General features: G+C 37.5%; 1 protein-coding gene across 1 annotated transcript in view; it reads left to right on the top strand.

Annotated features, from left to right (window-relative positions):
* MKLN1 (muskelin 1, intracellular mediator containing kelch motifs) overlaps positions 1-11,170 on the top strand; it is a 161,572-nt gene extending 150,402 nt beyond the window's left edge. The window contains exon 18 of the mRNA XM_011995840.1: positions 7,558-11,170. Within this exon, the coding sequence (XP_011851230.1) occupies positions 7,558-7,679 (122 nt within the window). The 3' untranslated portion in view covers positions 7,680-11,170. The remainder of the gene's footprint in view (positions 1-7,557) is intronic.
* Positions 11,171-20,327: the final 9,157 nt, after the last annotated feature.

Below are 20,327 nucleotides of genomic sequence, written 5' to 3'. Positions count from 1 at the left end.
AAAAAAAAAAAAAAAAAATCCAAGACTGTAGTAAAGTGGGTAGTCTGCAGAACCCACACCTTTACTTGGGTGAATTTTCAAGGGTATTTTCATCAGGATAACTTATTAGTAGCTTCATTTTTTTACCAAGATGATATTCTTGAAGTATGGAAATTCCTACCTTTCCTCTGGTCAGTGAATACATATTAATCCCATTGATGCTAGTGCAGTTATTGTTTGCCTTAGAGTTGAGCAATAGTATTGAAATTTTCCATTGTATGTAATATAAATACTATTTTTTCTATTTGGAATAAATTAACACTTTAGGGTATCAATTTAGTTTCTTCATTATTTGACCTTTTATCTCTTAAAAGTGAACGGTACCTCAAAGAAAAAAGAGTATGTATAATTCTGGTGCTTTTCACTGGGATGAAAAAATAGAGGTGTTCTTGAGGTCTTGCCCTTTATCCATAGCGAGTGATTGAGGCTTCTAGACTGATCAAGGCAACTCCAGTCCTAAGTTCTAATTTCAGAATATGTAGGATTCCTCAGGACTAGACTCAGCAAACTGCTATAAACGTGACTCCAGAAGGTTCTCCTAAGAATTTAGATAATGATTTACCACTATTCATACACTCGAGTTGAAGTCCTTAGGCTACTAGAAATCTCCACTCTGTGAGCTGGAGAACCTAGGTGTAAGCATTAATTTGGAAAGTTCATGCTCTTCTGAATTCTAGCATTTGAAATAGATGTACTGATACATGAATTGGGGGTCTGGCATATATTCTGTTTGAATGATTGTGTGCCTTATGTCTGATACCACAGCCCAGGCCCATTATTTTTATTTATTAGTGGATAGCACTAAATTATATCTAACTGACTTATTTTTAGCCTTTAGAACAAGAATTTCTTGGCAGCAATTTAAATATATTAATTAGGGTGGTGTCAGCAAATATTTTACCTTCAGCTTAACTCCTTTCCTTTCTTTTGACTCTGTCCTATTCACTGCCAACTAATATATTTTGTCAGGAATAGTTTGTTTTATTTGGATTCTAAACAAACCTCAGATGTACTGAGAACAATACAAACACAAAAAGAGAAAAATACAAGCAGGGAAAATTCCTGTGGGATGTTGTTTCCTGTCTTGTCTGAGGGGAGGTAGTATAGCCTAGTGATGAGGAGGTTGGAATGTGAGATGGTGGTTAAGAGTCAGGATCTCTTAAAAGTGATCTTGAGCAAGTTACTTAAACTTTCTAATTATCAGTTTCTTTATCTGTAAAATGGAGGTAATGGGAGTACTTGCCTCAAATTGCTGAGAGAATTAAATGAAATAATTCTGGAAGACATTTAGCACAGTAAAGCAATAATGCTCCATTCAGGGTACCATTAATATTGACTGCCTTAAAAATGTAATCTTCTAGCCAGGTGCGATGACTAATGCTTGTAATCTCAACACTTTTGGAGGCTGAGGTGGGACGATCATCTTGAGCCCGAGAGTGCAAGATTAACCTGGGTAACATAGCAGAATCTTGTCTCTGTTTTTCAAAAAAAAAGTCACCTTTGTAACACTAGTGAATTTGGATAAGGAGCAAATTCAGATTGTATGCTAATTTTAATAATGAGAAATTTGATTTACTATTTATAAACAAGAAGTACTTTTCATAAGGTTTCATGCCTATTTAGAGTTCCTGGTTCTTGTTTTTATTCATTTTCTGTCAGACTATTTTATCTTTATGCCAATTAGATTAGAAATAAAATGGATTATTTACTATACCTTTCACTGTATAAATGAATATTTCATTTTCTAAGGTCTGGAAAAAAAAAAAGCCTCAGCCAAACTTTCTGAATGACTCCCTCCAGAAATAATCCAATTTACGTTCATCTCTTAGTGAGAATTAAATAAAAGTATTAATATTGTATGTAATATTTTAAAGAATCGGAAAGATGGAAGGTGATATTATCTTAGTTTTGGAAAAATGTGTGACCTCGGAGAAAATCTCCAAGGATCTTGATTTTAGAGCTTCTGGTGGCTATAGGCACTTGTAAGATTGAACTCAGTCACTTTGCTAAGTTTGAGAGCTGTATGTTATTTCTAGAAAGTATGAATTGGAACAATTAAATTTCTTTTCAGCAAGGTTTGTGACAAGTAGGAAAAATCTGGTCTCTAAAGCATATTACCTATTTATTTATTTATTTAGACAGGGTCTTGCTCTGATGCTTAGGCTGGAGTGCAGTGGTGCAGTCATGGATCACTGCAGCCTGGACTTCCTGGGCTCAAGCAATCCTCCTGCCTCAGCCTCTCGAGTAGCTGGGACTGCTGGCATGCACAACCACGCTGAGCTAATTTTTTTTCTTTTTTTACATCTTTTGAAGAGATGAGATCTCACTGTCTTGCTCAGGTTTGTCCTTTTTTGGTCCTCACAACTCTTTTTAGAAGTTTACAGTCCAAATGTGAAGTTTAGTGTTAGAAATAAGTGTACATTTAATAATGTGTATGCTAGGAAAAAAATGAGAATTCATGTTATTTCTCCTTTACCACAGTAGGAAAATCCAGCTACGTGTAGGATGATAAATTAAAAGTATATTCCTAACCAGGCATGGTGATGTGAGATGGAAGAATTTCTTGAGCCCAGGAGTTTGAATCCAGCCTGAGCAATGTAGCGAGACCCCATCTCTAAAAACAAAAAATTATTCCTAATAGGTCACTTTATTTTTAGAGCAGTCATTGCCTTCAGTCATACTACTAGTGATAGGGTGATAGCTAATTAATATTTATTGAGCACTTACTTTGGGACCAGGTACTGTTCTAAGCACTTTGCATGTCTTAACTCATGATTACCCCACAGTAACCCTATGAAGTAGCTACTATGTGATCCCCTTTTGTATATGAAGAAACTAGGGTGCAGAGAGGCTAAAGTAACTTGCCCAGGCATAGTGCTAGTGAAGGGCAAAACCAGGATTAAAACCCTGTCAGTATGGCTTCAGAACGCCTTCTCTAAACCACTAAATGTGCTACCTCTCACTGAGCTTTACCAGTTTCCACTGCTCAAATGGCTACATCCTCTTTCCATTTTATTTTATGTATGAAAATAAAGTAAGATAAACATAGTGATTAGGAGCATGAGGTTTAGAATTAGTATCACCTTGTTGTCCTAGCAGTGCCATTTAAGTAGTTGTGGTGCTATTGATGAGTTTCCTAGATCCCCACCCCTTTTTTATTTGTTTCTAGAAAAAACATTGATTACATATAAAGCTTAGGATTCTCCTTAAACAACTTTCCTCAATCTCTGTCTTTTACCCTCAAGTATAATCACTTATATGTAATACACCTTTACACACACACAATCATATACACAGACATAGATGCAGTTGGTTCTCATTTAAAGTAGAATACAGAGTTAGGTTCCTACAAGCCTCTGGTCATAACATTTTATCTACTGATCAATATATAACCACATGTTATGTGTGTTTCTGTTTAAAGATTCCTCATTTAATATATGTTGTTGCTTCACTAACATGAAGCTCATGGTCAACATCACTCTAACTCATACCTGAACCAAGCTTATCTAACATGCATATTTTCCCCATAAGGCCTTTTTGCACTTAGGAATGCTAGACAGCACTTTGGCACTATATTTGGGGGCCATTTTAAACAGTGAAGCCACCAAAAACACAAAAATGTGGCACCAAACAGATGGTGAAAGGGCTGTTGTGAATAGTAAGAGCCGAAACTAGAAAGTAGCAGAGATCACAGAGTTCAGCCTCAGCTGGGGACGTGTGCGTGTGGTAACTCAAATATTTTGCCACTTTAGCACGTGTCTGTAATAACCACAGAAATACCACAAGTATTGGTTTAGGGGTTACAAATGAATTTTAGCAAACAGGCAAATTCACAAATACGGAATGTGTAAATGATCAAGATCAACTATATATACACACACACACACCCATATAAATATATAGGTTTGTATGTGCTGTTTAAATTTATTATATAATGTAAAAACATATTCCACAGCATAATTTTTTAAAGTTAGTCATGTGGCTTGTAGATGTTTTTATGAAGCTACACTAGATCAGTTGTATTCTTTTGAAGTGATACATAATTATTCATAATAGGGATCTACCATAATTTAACCATTCATCTAATGATAGTGTAAATTTCAGTTTCCTCATAGGTAAATAGTAAATAAAAATAAAAGATGTGGCTTTGAGAGTTAAATGAGCTTAGTACATTGCCCTACAACTTAAGCACTTAATGACTATGAGTTAATGAAAAATAAAGGGCTTTGGAGTCAGACAGACGTGGGTTCCACATTCCATCTCTTCCCTCCCTAGCTGTGAGACTTCATTGAATTACTGAATCTCTTTCTGTGTAAAAGAGATAGATGAAGAACAAAAATAGTAATAACTTTAAGATTATTGAATCTCTCTAAGTCGTCTCATCTGAAACTGGAGATTGTAGTACTTCATTGTTTTTGTGACAATGAAATATAATCATACCTAAAGTACCTACCACACAGGAACTCAGTGTTTCTTCCCTCTTAGATAATTTGATCTCAAGAAAATGGTATTACTTTATTAGAGTAGCATTACAGAATCAATATCTTATTTTAAAAATATAACACGGCATTGTACTTCTACATATTCAGAACATAAAAGAGAGAACTAAGCCATTTTAGTACAGTGCTTAGACTGTATACTTTCAGTGAGGTATATTCTAAAAACAAAGTAATGTTGAGTTTTTGTTGGTGGTGGTACATATATAGCAAATCTAGAACTCTTATGTATTTTAAGTTGAACAAATACGATGTTGCTGAGAGGGTTTTCTTGGTGGAAGAAAGGAGATATGGAATGGGATAAGAGAAGGATTAATTTCTTAAATCCTCTGGGGCTTTAAGAAATTAGAATTAACAATAAAAGCATGAACTGTAATATTCTAAAAAAAATGTATGCATATGATAGGTATGTGTGCATAGGCCTAGAAACAGTGACACCCTGGCAATTAGTACAGCTGTTCGTGCTTGGTTTTTAAATAATAGTCACAGCTAAAAGGAATTAGGACTCCAGAACTGTGTAAAGATGAATTTGGACATATATCAGAAAGTAAGAAGATACCCCAAAATTAATGCGTATATTTCAAAAAGACACAGAAGCCAGCTCAAAAAGGCTCTCATTGGTCAAATCTGGGACAGTATGAGTATCAGAATGAATGATGACAGTAATGAGTATAACATAGTGAACAAGAGAAGAATCCCTGAGTACACAGTGATGTGAACAAATAAGTAAAATGGGAGGAGGGGAAGAAAAAGCTCTTCTTTACAATAGAATGTCAACAACTGTAGAAGGAATCATAGGGTTAGAAAATCACCATCATATAACTGATAATTGTTTTAGAAAGAATCATCAATGATCGCTAAATTATTGGATGCAGGGCTGTTGGAGAACAGGATATTTACACAGTCTCATCAAGCTGTCTCCCTATCAATAGTTTATTAATTACAAAGGTAGAAAAGAGTACCTTTACCTTGGAGAAATTTGGCATATATACCAGCTTAAGCAGACGATCAAAGTTAACATCATCAGTATTGGGATAAACTGATACCACATGCCTTCTGAGATGATGCCCTGAGACACACAGTATCACTTCTGTAGTATTCTTGCCAAAACCGCATGAACTGAATCTGATCATGAAGAAACAATCAGGCAACCCAACTTCAGCACATTCCACTGATAAGTGTTCTGTGCTCTTCGAAAGTACTAGTATCATAAAGGACAAAGAGGGGCTGAGGAACTATTTCAAACTCAAGAGATTGGAAACTAAATTCAGTATGTGATCTTGGATTGGATGTTAGTAGGAAACATGACTATAAAAAAGTGACTGAAAAATGACTGGAATTATTGGGACATCAATGTTAAATTTCATGAATTTAATATATATTGATTATGTAAGTTAATGTTCTTGTTCTTAGCTGAAATTAGTTTGAGCATATAGGGGGCAAAGCTGTCTAAAACTTACTCCCAAATAGTTCTGCAAAAAGATTTTCACTGGGGCACACACACAGGGAAAGAGAGAGGGAGAACATATTTGGTGAAACTTTTAACAATTGATGAGATGAATCTAAGTGAAGGCTATATGGGGTGTTCATTGCACAATTCTTGAAACTTTTGTGTGGGTTTGAAATTTTTCAAAATAAAAAGTTGAAAAAGAAACAATTGGAAAATTAAAAAAAAAAAAAAAAGCATAAAATAGAAAGGAAGACTCTTATCTCACCGCAGACATAACCTTTGTTAATATGTTGGAGTATTTCTTTCCATTCATTTCCATGATCCAATAGTGGGCTTTGTTAAACTCAAGCTCATCTCAAGTAAACATTTTCCTCAAACTTAAAACAATGTATTTTTAAAAAATAAAAAGGAATGTGCTGTTCTTGAGGCATTGTTTATGTTCCTTCCAGGAAACTGGTATCCTTGGCAATGTTATGGTCTATTCCTGTTCTTCTACAAGATTAAAACAGATTGGACCTAAAATGGTTCTCTAAGTTGAATGAAAAGCAGTCTGATCTGAAGTCGCCTTCACTGAACACCATGGCATATATAACTCTTGATGGCTCTGTTTCTGTTTCTCATGGCACTCAGCAGTGCTCTCATGTCTCAGCTATTTCAGGAATAGGGGAAATTATTTATTTTATTTTAGCACTTAAATATCTCATTTGTATGTAAGAAATCTGAAGCAGCTGAGATAAACCACGTGATGAAGACAGCATCTCACTGAATGTTCCTTTAGCTGGAATGAACTTGATTGTTGAATGTTTATTAGAGGTTAGGGGAAAAATCCTTTAGTTTGACAGTCCCTACCTTTTAAAAATGTCATGCGCTTTCTAATATTTATCAGGATAGAAGTAGTTTATTGCCCTATTCCTCACATAATGTGTGCCTAGCATAGGGCCTGGTACATAGTAGCATAAAGGTATAGTGTTTATTATGCACAGGTACCATTCTATATATTGTACATGTATCTCTTTCCCTCAGTCATCTGTGTTATCACTCAGTTCTCTGAGACTACCTCCAGCTGTCTCAGAGACATTAATGATTTTAGACTAATTTCTAAAGACCTTTCATTTTGATTTTATTATATTTTTATTACCAAAAAACTTCTTAGTGGTTCAGAAGCATTAACAAGTCAGAAAAGACAAGTGGAATTTCCTCAGTGGACCAGCAGAGGAAAGACCTTGTAAGGAAGAGAAGAAAGATCAATATTATTTAGTAACTGAATTGCCAGTCCTGCTAGACGTTTTTCATGTAACTACATTTCATCTGCACGATAACTGGGTGAAGTAAACAGGATTGTCACATATTTACAGCTGAGGAAGCAAAGTCTGAAAGCCAGAAAGTCTGATTAATTTACCTAAGGTCACACCACAGCCAGGTAGTGGAACTGGGGTCAGATCAGTAGTGTCTGCCTGGTTTTGAAGCCTGATTTGATTTCTCCATTATAAAATACATTGCTGCTGGTCTCAACTAGTTTTTCTGTTACATGTTTTAAACACAATGGATGTTTCTTTGTATCTTCTTCACCAGGCTTTTCTGATGTGGATCACACCTATGCTCAAAGAACTCAGCTCTTTGACACCTTAGTAAATTTCTTTCCTGACAGCATGACTCCACCTAAAGGCAACCTGGTAGACCTCATCACACTGTAACTGAAGAGTCACTGGACACAGAAATGGAAAACAGGAGTCGATTTTCCATCTTTTGGATTGCAGCTCCATTGACTGACAGTAAAGCTGCAGTGATTGAGGACTGCACCAGAGTTTTGAAGGGATCTTAACCATCACAAGTTTTTACCCTCTTCCTTCATGCCTGACCTCAACCCTGCTCTCCTCATCCTATTCCTAAATTAGGCTAATAAAGTGAAATTGGTATACTTTCCAGTTAAATATATATATATATTTTTCTTACTTTATCTTTTAAGAATTAATGAGTATAAAAGAAAAATTAGGCAGTTTACCCTTTCAGATTTTTATTTCTTTTTTTTAATTGGGGGAAATAAGCACTATTAACAGATTCGGCACTACAAGTATTTTGAATGTTGTTGCTGTTGGTCATTTGACCTGCCTTCTCCCTTCCCATTTCACTTCACCTCCCATCACACAACTGCGTGTAAGTGGTGTCACTTGTTTACCTCTTTACTTCATTCTTAACAAGTGTATAGTTCTCTAGGACAGTTGATGTATGTTAAGGTGATATCTGTGTCTGTGTTGACTTGTTTTGTGTTACGTTAAACAGTAGGCAGAACTGAGGTCTCAAGTTTGCACTCTTGGCCATAAAACTAAACACGAAACCTGAGATTGACCCTAGCACCTATCTGAGATTGGTATATAATATTTCTGTAATGATATATTTTATAGTAGATATTACAGTAGCATCTGACTTTGAGTCACAGAAACCTTAAACTGAGGAGACAATAGTTCAGAACCTTTAAGAGCCATTCTAAAAATGACCAGCAGGAGGGATCGAGTAGTGAATAATATCTTCATAGCAATTTTAGGAGAAAATGACTCTTTCGTCCAGAAGAGCTCTGCAGAACCAGGGCTCCCGTTTCTCTTGTGCTGTCTCTGTAGTATTTTCATTTGAGAGAGGAGGCTGGGTTTCCAGAGCTTTGCTTTCATTTATTTTTATATGCATTGTCTCTCTATATCTGCTTGTGGATATTGATATTTTAAAGAGAAATGGTTTGTGGTTGTCCAGTGGTATACAACTGACAGGCATTTCATTAAGCACATAGACCAGACTTTGTGAACAGTTCAAATATTTTTTCATTAAAAAACAAGGTATGGCAGATGCACTTTTCCACAGGTCAGTTTTTTTTTGTGAGAGAGAGAGATACATATCTTCTGAGAAGGTGCTGTGGAATGCAATGTGGGGAACCTGCATCTGGCTAGTGCTTACATTTGCTCAAAAACCATGTTGTGTGAAGCTGACCACCACCATGCTAAAGCAGACTCGTATTAAAGAATTGTCAGTCGATCCAGTGGCTCTTAAGAGTGAATAGCTTTATGGAATCAAGTATGTCCCTGAGTAGCAAGATTAGGCCTCACCAAAGAAGAAATTAACCTGCAGTTTCAAAAAGTGTCATGTATAGGAATGAAACATTGAGGTCCCACTTTATTCTGTCTTTAGTACATGGTTTTACTTCTTTTGGGGATTGATGGGAATGTATTTTTGTTAGTTCTAGGCTTGAATCATGGGCTCCTTGGCTTTCCTAGCATCCCAAAGCAGTCAACAGTGATTTCTTAAGCAATTTGATCTGTACCTTTACTTGTGAAAGGTATGCTATATAATTCAGCAAGTACCAACTTGTGTAGCTGCAGAATAACCAAGTGGCTATCCAGTCAAGCAAATACAGTTTACTTACATACTTGAACAGTTTCATAAAATGATTCCCCTGAGTGACACAAGAACATAAAATGTTAATATCACTAATATAGCCTGTTAAATCTTTTGGGAGACAGGTGAAAATCAGAAGATTGACAAGGAAGAACTTGAACTTGCTAAGACTCCTAAATTTAAAAGCTCTAGTTTTGCTTAGTATGAATTCTGGCACTTTAAAAAGATTAAGCAAGCGAAATCCTGCTGCCCTCCACCATTTATTTTTACAGTGCTTCTTTGTAATTGTTTTCATCAGTTCCTTAAATGTTACTTGGAGGAAACTAAGTTCTTGACCTCAGTAATTTTATTTTTGTTTTTCCCTAATTGCTTCCCTACTAGTTTTTTTGGAAAACATATTTGTTTTAATTTCATCTTTCCTCACTTTATTTAGGTAAAATTTTCCCCCTTCATTTCTGGAATTTTTTGCTCACCGCCATGTTTAAATGGGGTTGAATCATAGCGAGCCATTTGCTCTTGCCAAAGTGAGATAGATGTACTGAGGAGATAATTGAAAAGTCAGACACGGTACTGTGGGGCTTTAATGGGAGCACTACTGGAAATGATTGCAGAGAATGTAGTGCTTCATATATCCATGACCAAGATTGACATGTTGCTCACAAGATGTCACTATTTAGTGAGGACCCACATGTATTTCCAAGAATTCCAGCATTGACTATAATTTAAATAATCGAATTTGGTATTTAGGTACACTGTTTATATAGCCAAGTGTATATGCTTTACTACCTAACAATTATTTCATTCTAGCCTAGGTGAATCCCTAATTGAAACACCTGGCTAACACTTCAGACACATGAATTAAGTGGGATACAGTTTGCTCATTTGTATTATCTCCAACTTCAACCTCATTCTTCCTTTTTCCTAGTATAATACATTATTTTCAACCAGAAATTAAACTAGATATCCAACATTATTTTCAGTGCTTGTACTTCATGAGAAATAATCTGATTTTCAAGATACCTCTTAAGTGTATTTGCATTTTATTTTGGTAATGGCAGAGACCTCATGTGGCCAGTTTGATTGATTCAAGAATATATCACTCTTATTCAAACAAAGGAATTCAGACTTGAATGCCTACCTCTGTGCTGAAGCTGACAGACAGTATTAACTCTTATCAAGGCCATCTTTTAGACCTGATTCATTTATATGAAAACAGACCTGTCCATGTCTAATAAGTAAAAACTGATAGAATACATTAAAAAGTCACTGGCTTATCATAGAAAAGTTTGATGGGTTTAGAGCTCAGTGATTTAAGCTTCTAAAACTGCATTCTTGGGCAAAGTATGTATATTGTATATAAATAGTTGGCAGCTTATTCCAGTTGGTCTCTTCACGTCTGCTTTTAAAGTGCTATGTAGAGATACATTAACAGAGGTATAATAAAACAGTGTTTTAAAATCTAGCCTGTAAACAAAAGCTAGTTTGAGGCACCCAAGCATTTAGTGAGAGATAAGCACGAATGCTTAATGGATCAAAAAAGCACTTAGGAGTATGTTCCTGATTTTATTCTCTAAATTATACTCAATTTCATGGTAATTACATGAAGAAGTACCTACAATTATTCTTAACACTACATGGAATTCACTGGGTAATTGTGGGTCACTTATTTCCTGAAAGTCACGTGAAATCCTTAGCTGGTTGAATGTTGCACAGTATTTGTGTGTTATGGTTTAAAGTGATTTCTGTGGGAGGGAATCATTACAACGTATATTCTAAATAAAGTCATCTAACTATTAAAAAAAAACCCTTCCTAACCCTTCTTTTCTTAAAAATCCACATTAATCCACAATTTCATCCCTTTGCAGAAATTCTTGCCTGAATTCTCACCAAGTTTTGAATTCCTAAAATAGCCCCTGATCTAGGATGTGAAGGCTGCCCCAGAAAAAGTTTATGACTGGAGGAGTATCATAGAGGGTCTACATATGACAGATTAGATCTTTGGGCGCTTTAACACAAGAGATTTTTGTAATCCTTATTAGTCAAATAACACTATTCTTTTGTGATTCTAGACCCTGGCTTCTATCTCCCTGTGATTTGTTTTAATGCTGAAATGACTTGGCTATCCAAAATTTCTAGTCTAGAGGTCTGTTGGTTGAAGGTAGACATTTCCAAGTTTGTCGAAATAATATGAAGCTGACGAGCTCACATGAATGATGCTGCCCTCATGTGTTTTGGGTGAGGACTCATTACTGCAGTATGTCAATTTCTTCACCAAATGCTTTTTCTTTTTCTCAATAAATCCTGTCTTAGAGGTTCTATTTATACATGATTTTTAAAACCTTGGTTTCCTTCTATCCACCAAATACTGTGAATTGTTTTTCCATTTATTTTTCTTAGCTAATGTAACTTTATTCTTGACTTTTGTTAGCCCTAGACTTCCGAGATTTTCTGTGGCATTCTGTAGGAGCATTGTATTACTTGGGAAAAAAAGATCAAAATCATTCTGAGGCAAATGCTCTATTATCCTTATTTATGACAAGAGAATAATGAAATTAATAAGGAATTAATAGCATTCAGATGTTGCTGTAAACATACTTGAGTCATTTTCATTTGGGGTTAGTAATAATGGCTGTGGCAGCTCTAATGGAGAAACCTGTGTTGGCCTCTTTTCCTGGCATTAGGGACTCCTGTCATAGAACTATCTACGGTAAAGTACAAGTTTGATAGCAGAGCTCCTGAATTCAGCATATCATCAGAATTTCCATTTACCTTTTGTTTTTCTTTTTATTGTATTTTTTAATCTTTTTGTTTCTATTCCTACCTCTCATGAGTGGCATTGATTTTCTGCTGAAGTTAGAATTTGTGTTAAGAATTGACTTTAAATTTCTGACATAGTTGAATATTAGAAATGGCTTCAATTGCCATGAAATAATTGCTTTTTGCCGGGCACGGTGGCTCACGCCTGTAATCCCAGCACTTTGGGAGGCCGAGGTGAGCAGATCATGAGGTCAGGAGATCGAGACTATCTTGGCTACCACGGTGAAACCCCGTCTCTACTAAAAATACAAAAAATTAGCTGGGCGTGGTGGCGGGCGCCTGTAGTCCCAGCTACTTGGGAGGCTGAGGCAGGAGAATGGCGTGAACCCGGGGGGGTGGAGCTTGCAGTGAGCCTAGATTGTGCCACTGCTCTCCAGCCTGGGCAACAGAGCAAACTCCGCCTCAAAAAAAAAAAGAAAAGAAATAATTGCTTTTCTTTTTTTTTCCTCTTAAAAATAATACAGTCTTATAAATGTCTCTTCCCCTCAAGAATGTGAATTTAGGCTGGGCTTAGTGACTCACACCTGTAATCCCAGACCTTTGGGAGGGTGACACGGGAGGATTGCTTCAGCCCAGCAATTTGAGACCAGCCTGGGCAACATAGCAAGACCTCATCTATACTTTAAAAATTTTTGTTTTTTAGCCAGGTGTGGTGGTACGTGCCTGTAGTCCCAGCTACTTGGGAGGCTGAGGTGGGAGGATCACTTGAACCCAGGAGTTTGAGGCTGCAGTGAGCTATGATTGCAACACTGCACTCCAGCCTGGGCAATAGAGCAAGACTCTGTCTCCAAAAAACAGCAACAAAAAAAATGTGAATTTAGCTCCATTTTCAAATGACTAACTCTTATGCCAGTCATAGCCAGTGAAATCATCTGATGGTAGCTTCTGTAGCCCTTAACCTAAGGAGTCATTAGAGGTTATAGTAAATTAGTTTCTCTAGTGGTGCAGAGAGAAATGCCATCGGAGGAAATTATCACTGTCTTTTTTGCTAAAGTTTTGTGAGCTGGATCCTACTTAACAGCTTAAAAACACAAAAATGAAAGAGTAGTCCTAGTTTATCTTCTTAATTGGAATCGTTATTTGGAAATAAGATTTGCAGTATGCTGTCTATCCCCAAACACTGCCGAGCTTGCAGGAAAACAGAATTTAACATGGATGTTATCTGAAAGCTGTAGGGTCAACAACAAAAAAAGGTGAAATGTTTAGTAGGGAACTGGACCAGTTCTAAGGTATCACTTTTAATTATAAAATAATGTCTTCCTTTTTATCTGCTTTTCAAACAGCCTCAGGGAACTATTAAACATTTGTGTGCAAGGTCCTATTTTGCTTATCTAAGGCATTTTGACTTGGAAGTATTAAACTTCAGGAACGAGCTAGAGAAGATAATGAGGGTATGTTAGAGGAGGAAAAATAGGAGTTTTGCCCATGTATTTTAGAGGTCCACAAATCGAAAGGAAAAAGAAATTTCTTCATTTCTAACCCTAAAATAATTTTGTTAATGAGATGCTGGGAAAAAGACTACCAAAAGGCCTCAAAGCTCATGCTTCCAGAATATTCAGTAATTCCAAATAATCTTTGGGAAGTAGCATTTCTTGGTTAGTTACCTTTCTTCCCTTCTCCCAAATAACCGTGTGAGATCTTAAAACAGAAAATCTAGTGTTAATGGGCTCTAAATCTTAAACTAGGTGAGCAGCTTCTTACGTATAGCCAGTTCCTTGTTAAGGATCCAGCAGGAAAACCAGCCATGAAACATTTCCACATGCAGTTTGGGGGCTCCCTTGCTTATTCACTGAGTTTAAGCTCTTGCTGCAACATAGCTCTGTACCATCTGGGATGCTAGCAGTCCCAGCAGTTAGCTCAGATATCTGAGCTGTCTGCCACACAAATACCAGCCTGAGGAGATCATCATTCTTCAGTTTCATTCATTACTTAATGAATGCCAAATTAATTGGCAGGAAGAAGAAACACTCTGTGTGATATACTGAACAAGCCTGTGTGCATGATTAAGGAGCCACTCAAAAAGCCAATTTTGAGCTTTATTTCTCCTTTGTTAGCAAATCTCAAGAAAGCCTTTGTTACAGTTTAGCTCATGTCATTTGGTTGGTTTTATTTTCTAGCCTTTTAACATAGGAGGAAAATTGTCATTTCATGTATAACTTGTAACACATACAGAATTGAACTGATATTAGTTTCTTTGCCTTAAATTAATTGTGTATCATCCCAAGGGTCTCTGTTAATTTTGCTTTGCCAAGAAATAATGAGATCTGGGTTTGGCATCAGAAGTATTTCATAGGCCGGGCGCGGCGGCTCAAGCCTGTAATCCCAGCACTTTGGGAGGCCGAGACGAGCGGATCACAAGGTCAGGAGATCGAGACCATCCTGGCTAACCCCGTGAAACCCTGTCTCTACTAAAGAAAAATACAAAAAACTAGCCAGGCGAGGTGGCGGGCGCCTATAGTCCCAGCTACTCGGGAGGCTGAGGCAGGAGAATGGCAGAGCTTGCAGTGAGCTGAGATCCGGCCACTGCACTCCAGTTTGGGCGACAGAGCGAGACTCCATCTCAAAAAAAAAAAAAAAAAGTATTTCATAATTTTGGTTTTTTCTTTAGGTCTCCTCCACATCTGTAAAGTGATTAATTAAATTAGAGGAGGCATGCAGAATAAATCCCAATCCCATTGCAACTGGCAGAGCTTTGTAAATTGAGTTACAACAAAGGAGAGGATCTTACACCATTAGAGCCATGCCATCAGGTGTTTGCAAGTGACAGCTGTAGTGTGTTGCCTCAAATAATACCAAGTTACAAGATAGCTAATACCAAGTAATTAACAACTCACTCCCAAATTTAATAATAAAATATCAGAGTCCAAAAGGTTACTTATGAGTAGTCTTCCACGGGGGAAGATAAATTTATTAAGAAGTCGTATACTGATCTTGGGATTTTTTTTTTTCCTTTCCCAGAAAAAAAAAAATGATTTTGGTGACTGATCAATTGTAAACAATTTTCTTCCTTACTTACAAATCATCCATTTAGAAAAATAAACGTGAACTTCCTTTCCTAAGCATTACAATTAGCCTGGGCAAGAGGTGTTATGATTGTCTTATTCTTTAAGCCAGTTTACTTTTTGGATTTGTGTGAAATGTCTTTTGAAAAGAAGGTAGATAGTATAGTATTAATTAACTACTTTGTATAGTCTTCTGCATAATTTAGAGTTGAAAATAATGTAACATTTTCCTGTGAACAGATTTATGTAGACATATAAATATACATATATACACAGAGACACACATTTTTTAAATGCTCTTTTTAAAGAGATTTCTTGCCTTGCTCCCACTCCAAAAGCTATGTACAGTTGAGTCATTAGCCTCAGAGGAAGAGTACGGGAAAGCAAAGATGAGGACCTCCTTTTCTTGTGTTGGTCTTGGGAACAAACAGTATTCCATCTTTCAAATATGGCATATTTCTAAACAGTTTGGGAAAGATGTTAGAATTTTTTAAAAGTCAGCTATTTTATAAATTGGAAGTACTCAGTAGTCAGAAATTAAGATCCCCTCTGATAGAGATAGATTCTCAAAACCGAAATGGGACTGAAAATTAGATTGAGAAGAAAGATACAACTTCCTCCATAGCCAATAAAATCTGTCTTTCCAAGTCTGCTTATTAATGCTGTGAATCGCTCCTTCTGTTTGTGAAAACATCTCCTGGACTGGAAATGTGGTGCTGTAGCAGCCAGCTTAGCCAAAAGGTGGAGAATGTTAAATATCTTTTATGGGACTTATGATAAAATGTATTGATGTTAGTGATTGTCAAAATAGGTTTATCATTTTAAAAACTAAGAAATTACTAAGTATAAAGAAGAAAAACCAGTATTAACTAAGTGATGAGACCTCTTTATTTTATTTTCCCTGACTTATTTCCATTACCAAACATTTTAGTAAAGGCTAGAAAAGATTAAAAAAAAAAAAAATTAACACAGTCATTCCATTGTTTTGTTTTTAACCACATGGAGAAAGGACCAGGCTGGAAGCATATGTCCCCACCCTTATTTATATTCCTTTGCGCATTGCCCTTTTCTAGACAGACAATCTGAAAATAATTGTGTTGATGGGTCTCTTTAAGCCTGAACTCTGGGTGTAAGATGTTATCCAGAAGCTATAGGGAGCTGCCTTGCTCAGGTCATTGGAAATTTCAACCCTAAGACTCATTTGAATTTCTGAATCCTTTATGCACCATTATGGGCATATGGAGCATATTCATACCATGAGGAGGAGTCTTTGTTTATGATGGACTTTTTAATATGGTCATAATTAAATTCACATTCAAAAAAGATGAGCTATTGTTAAAAGCCAAAAGAAAAACAGACAAAATGAACATGAAGCAAGGAGTCCATAAAACAAGAGTTCTTTACCACGTTTAAGCAAATGTCCCTCAAAAAAATTGTATTTCTCTGCACATTAACTGAGACTCACACATTTTGCACCTCAGTATTTCAGATGAGACTCAATGTGTGGAGGAGAAAACTGCTAACTTGTTTGGTTCTACCCTAACCCCCTCTTCTGTGGCAGTGTGGGGTCAGGGCCGTATCTTAAAGTATCCACATCGTCTTAAAGGGAAATCATGGGACTCTGGAAAGCTGGCATGAGCTGGTGGGAGCTTTTAAACAGAAGTGCTTTATAGGTATCAGATCTCTTCTGACATCAATTGTTAGGAATCATTGTTGGACTCTGTTGTGTTCTGCAGTCTTCCCCATTCCCCTCATGTTACTCCCTGGTTTATCTTTTATCCAATCTGTATGGACTTTTTAGGATTTTTTTTTTTAGTACAAATAATTTTCAGATCCCAGCTTTGGTAAATGTGTTAACTCTACTCTGTGAATAAATACATGAGTGATCTGCTGAACAATGGCAATTGTAGAATTACGTTGTATGTAATGTACATATGGAGAAAGAATGTATTTTGTTCATTTTCTTAATAAAAAGTTATATATGGATGTTACAAGATGTCTCTTGTATTTTCTTAAACTACTTTTGAAGTGAACCTTTAAAATGTCTTTGTACTTTACAGTTGTGTTTTTTCCCTCAGAAAGGTAAGTTTTATTTAGGCTTCCAAAAACTGAAAATGATGCGCTTTCGAAGGGCCTTTGGGTGTTTTCCTTTGAAACAGCGCTCAGATAAAGAAGTACTGGCCATACTCACAAAGTTTCTGCGGGCAGGCTTCCACTTTTAAAGACCACTGGTAAATTATTTCATGAACCAGCCTTGTTTTATTTGCCTTGTCCATTTGGACTTGTGTTCCTCTTGAAAGGGGATATGCTTGTACAGGCTAGGAACTAGAAGAAAAAGACTGAACTGAAATGGAAAATTCATTGCAGAAAAGATAGTAAAGGGAGAGAACCTAGAAGTGTTGCAAAGTTTGGGAAAATTCTTTATCCCTGTCCCCATTAAAGGGGAAAGACACTTTATGGGCCAAATCTTGAAAAACCTAAACTGAGAAATATGCCAGATAAAGGTACTGGATCACTGGGGCCGAGTGGTGGGACTCTCAGTAATGAGATCCCCTCTCTGCCCTTTCCACCTCCTGGTCTGCTTTACATCTTGGCTTTGTGATCATGCATTCTGGAGTGAATTGTCAGCTGGTTTTATTCCAAACAGGGATCATGCTTTCTCAATTTACAAATTGAATAATCCAAATGTTACTGCAGAGCTTTCATTTCTAGGGTGTCCTTTGAGTGTGGCCCTTAAGTAATGTTTCTTTGTGTTCTCAAAACAGGAAAGCATGAGGTGCAGTGATAAGGTAAGGAATTGACCTTTCCTTGGTCAGTCCTCCAGAGAATTAACTCAAAAGGATCAAAATGCAGGACAGTACCCTTGATATGTTTGTCACTACCTTCTGGTGGGAAGACAGCAGTAAGTAAAGAAACCTTGGCCCTAAACACAGATGAGAGCCAGCTGCTCCCAGGTCAAGTGCATGTGGAGACTGTACTACAGAGCTTGGAAGTTGCTGCGTTAGGGGCTTCTACCGTCTAAGGAAGACGACTGAGCACCCAATAGGGAAATGGCTGTGTGTGCCCATGCTCCCATAGCTTCTCTCATAAATGACTGCAGGGTTCCTAGAAACTGGGGGAAAACATTTTCCCTTAAATGAAGGCAACATTGGTTTATCACTAACCATTCAGATTCTGAAGGTATTCATATGACTGGAAAGACCATCTGAGGCTTGTACAGTCCTGGCGTAAGTCTAAATCCTGGTTAATGACGTTTCTTCTTTAGCAGCACATTATGCTACATCTTCCTTTGCCTTTTACATGTCTTGGAAAGAGAAAAGCAAGAGGGGACTGGAGACTTGGGCTTTCTGGGGCATAGGGCGGTTGGGGCAGCAGAGGATGATGCCACCATCCTTACTCTACAGCTTCACTATTGTCTTATGGGGCCTTTTTTCCTGTGGGCTTTCACCCAGCAAAAGCAGCAGCCGTCAATCATATGCTTGCCGGAGACATTCTTATTATAGGGAAGGAGAAACTACGCAGAAGTAGCCTGCCTAGCACTATGTTTGTAAGTTTTAATGGTTGGCAAACCCCGAGAGGAAGTTAGGACCCTTGGCAATGTACATAGCAGCATTGTACAGCTACCCTCTAAACTTGGGTCATAGAATGGAGAGCCCAGGAGGAATCGGGAATCCTGGCTGATATTTCCTGATGACCAATGACTTCTGCATAGCATTGTTCACAACCACACCTTCTCTGCCTCATTTCTTCTGTGAAGTAAATACTGGCAGCAGATCTTGTTTGCTGGGATCCTATTGATTTTTTTTGTTGTTGCTGTTTGTTTTTTTGGACAGGGTGTCACTCTCATGCAGGCTGGAGTGTAGTGGTATGATCGTAGCTTACTGCAGCCTCCAACTCCTGGGCTCAAGTGATCCTGCCTTAGCATCCGGAGTAGCTAGGACTGCAGGCACGTGCCAGCACAACTGGCTAATTTAAAAAAAAAAAAAAAAAAAATGTAAAGATGGGATCTGGCTATGTTGCCCAGGCTGGTTTTGAATTCCTGAGCTCAAGCTATCCTCCCACCTTGACCTCCTAAAGTGCTGGGATTAAAGGCATGAGCCACCATTCCCTGCCAAGGTCTTTGAAAGCACTAGCTATCTCAGTGTTTATCACTGGTGTTAATTATGTAGCCAGTTCTATGCTTTACTTTTTTCCCTTGTGTACAGAAGAAATCTGTGATTTAGGAGGGAGCTTATAGGGGAGGTTCTGAGTGACAAATCAGCATAACACATTTAAATTGACAAATGAACATGTGTCTTGGTTGGCAGGCAGGGAGCAGGTCAATGACCTACTCAGGAAGAGAATGGGGTCTTAGGTCTAACTTGTGGCCCATGATAAGCTATGAGTCACTCTTAGAACAGTGCACCTCGACCATGGCCAGCGTCCTGTGTGAGTTCCTTGTACTTGGACTCCTTTCTGTATCCTTGGCACCCTCTTGAAGTTAACCTCGAAATAACCCTGGCCCAACTCTAGCCCTCTCTTCAGGGTTTAACTGCCTTTCACAACTCTCATGACAGGAAAATCATATTGTAACAGTGGTTGCATTCTAGAAATGTATTTTGCTGTTGGAACTCTGGCATTAACATGATACTAAGAAAAGAGTGTAGGACTAAAGAGCAAAAAGATAGAGAATCAAGGCCTGTGCTGCCATTTAAATGGTTGTGTGATCAATCTCAAAGAGAATACTTAACCCCTGCATCTAATTTCCCGAGTGGGGACAATTCCTGTAAGATAGGTTTGTAAACCTATAGGTTTCCTATAAAATGGTTTGTAAATGGTAAGATGCTAGGCAAACAGACAAGATTGTTGTCTAGCAACTAAGATTACAGACCAATTCTACCTGACAGTTTCCCTTCTGCAAGTTGAGAATTATGAAGTTTTCCCCTTCCAGTGAGGAAGCATGCAGCTGTGGATCATACCACGCTAGGAGATGGAGAAAGTCAGAATCATCTCCAGTGAGTCCTTCCCTAAACCTCTATCTTCACTGTAGACCTGGAGGAGGGATAGGCAGAAGCCTCTTGTGGCAGTAAACAGATCCGTTTATGGCAGAAACAGGGCCAGAACAGAGAGAGAGTGTGTGTGTGTGTGTGTGTGTGTGTGTGT

This window comes from Mandrillus leucophaeus, unplaced genomic scaffold (genome assembly GCF_000951045.1).
Source record: "Mandrillus leucophaeus isolate KB7577 unplaced genomic scaffold, Mleu.le_1.0 Scaffold5, whole genome shotgun sequence".
NCBI classification, from domain to species: domain Eukaryota; kingdom Metazoa; phylum Chordata; class Mammalia; order Primates; family Cercopithecidae; genus Mandrillus; species Mandrillus leucophaeus.
This window is presented reverse-complemented; position numbering and strand designations above follow the sequence as displayed.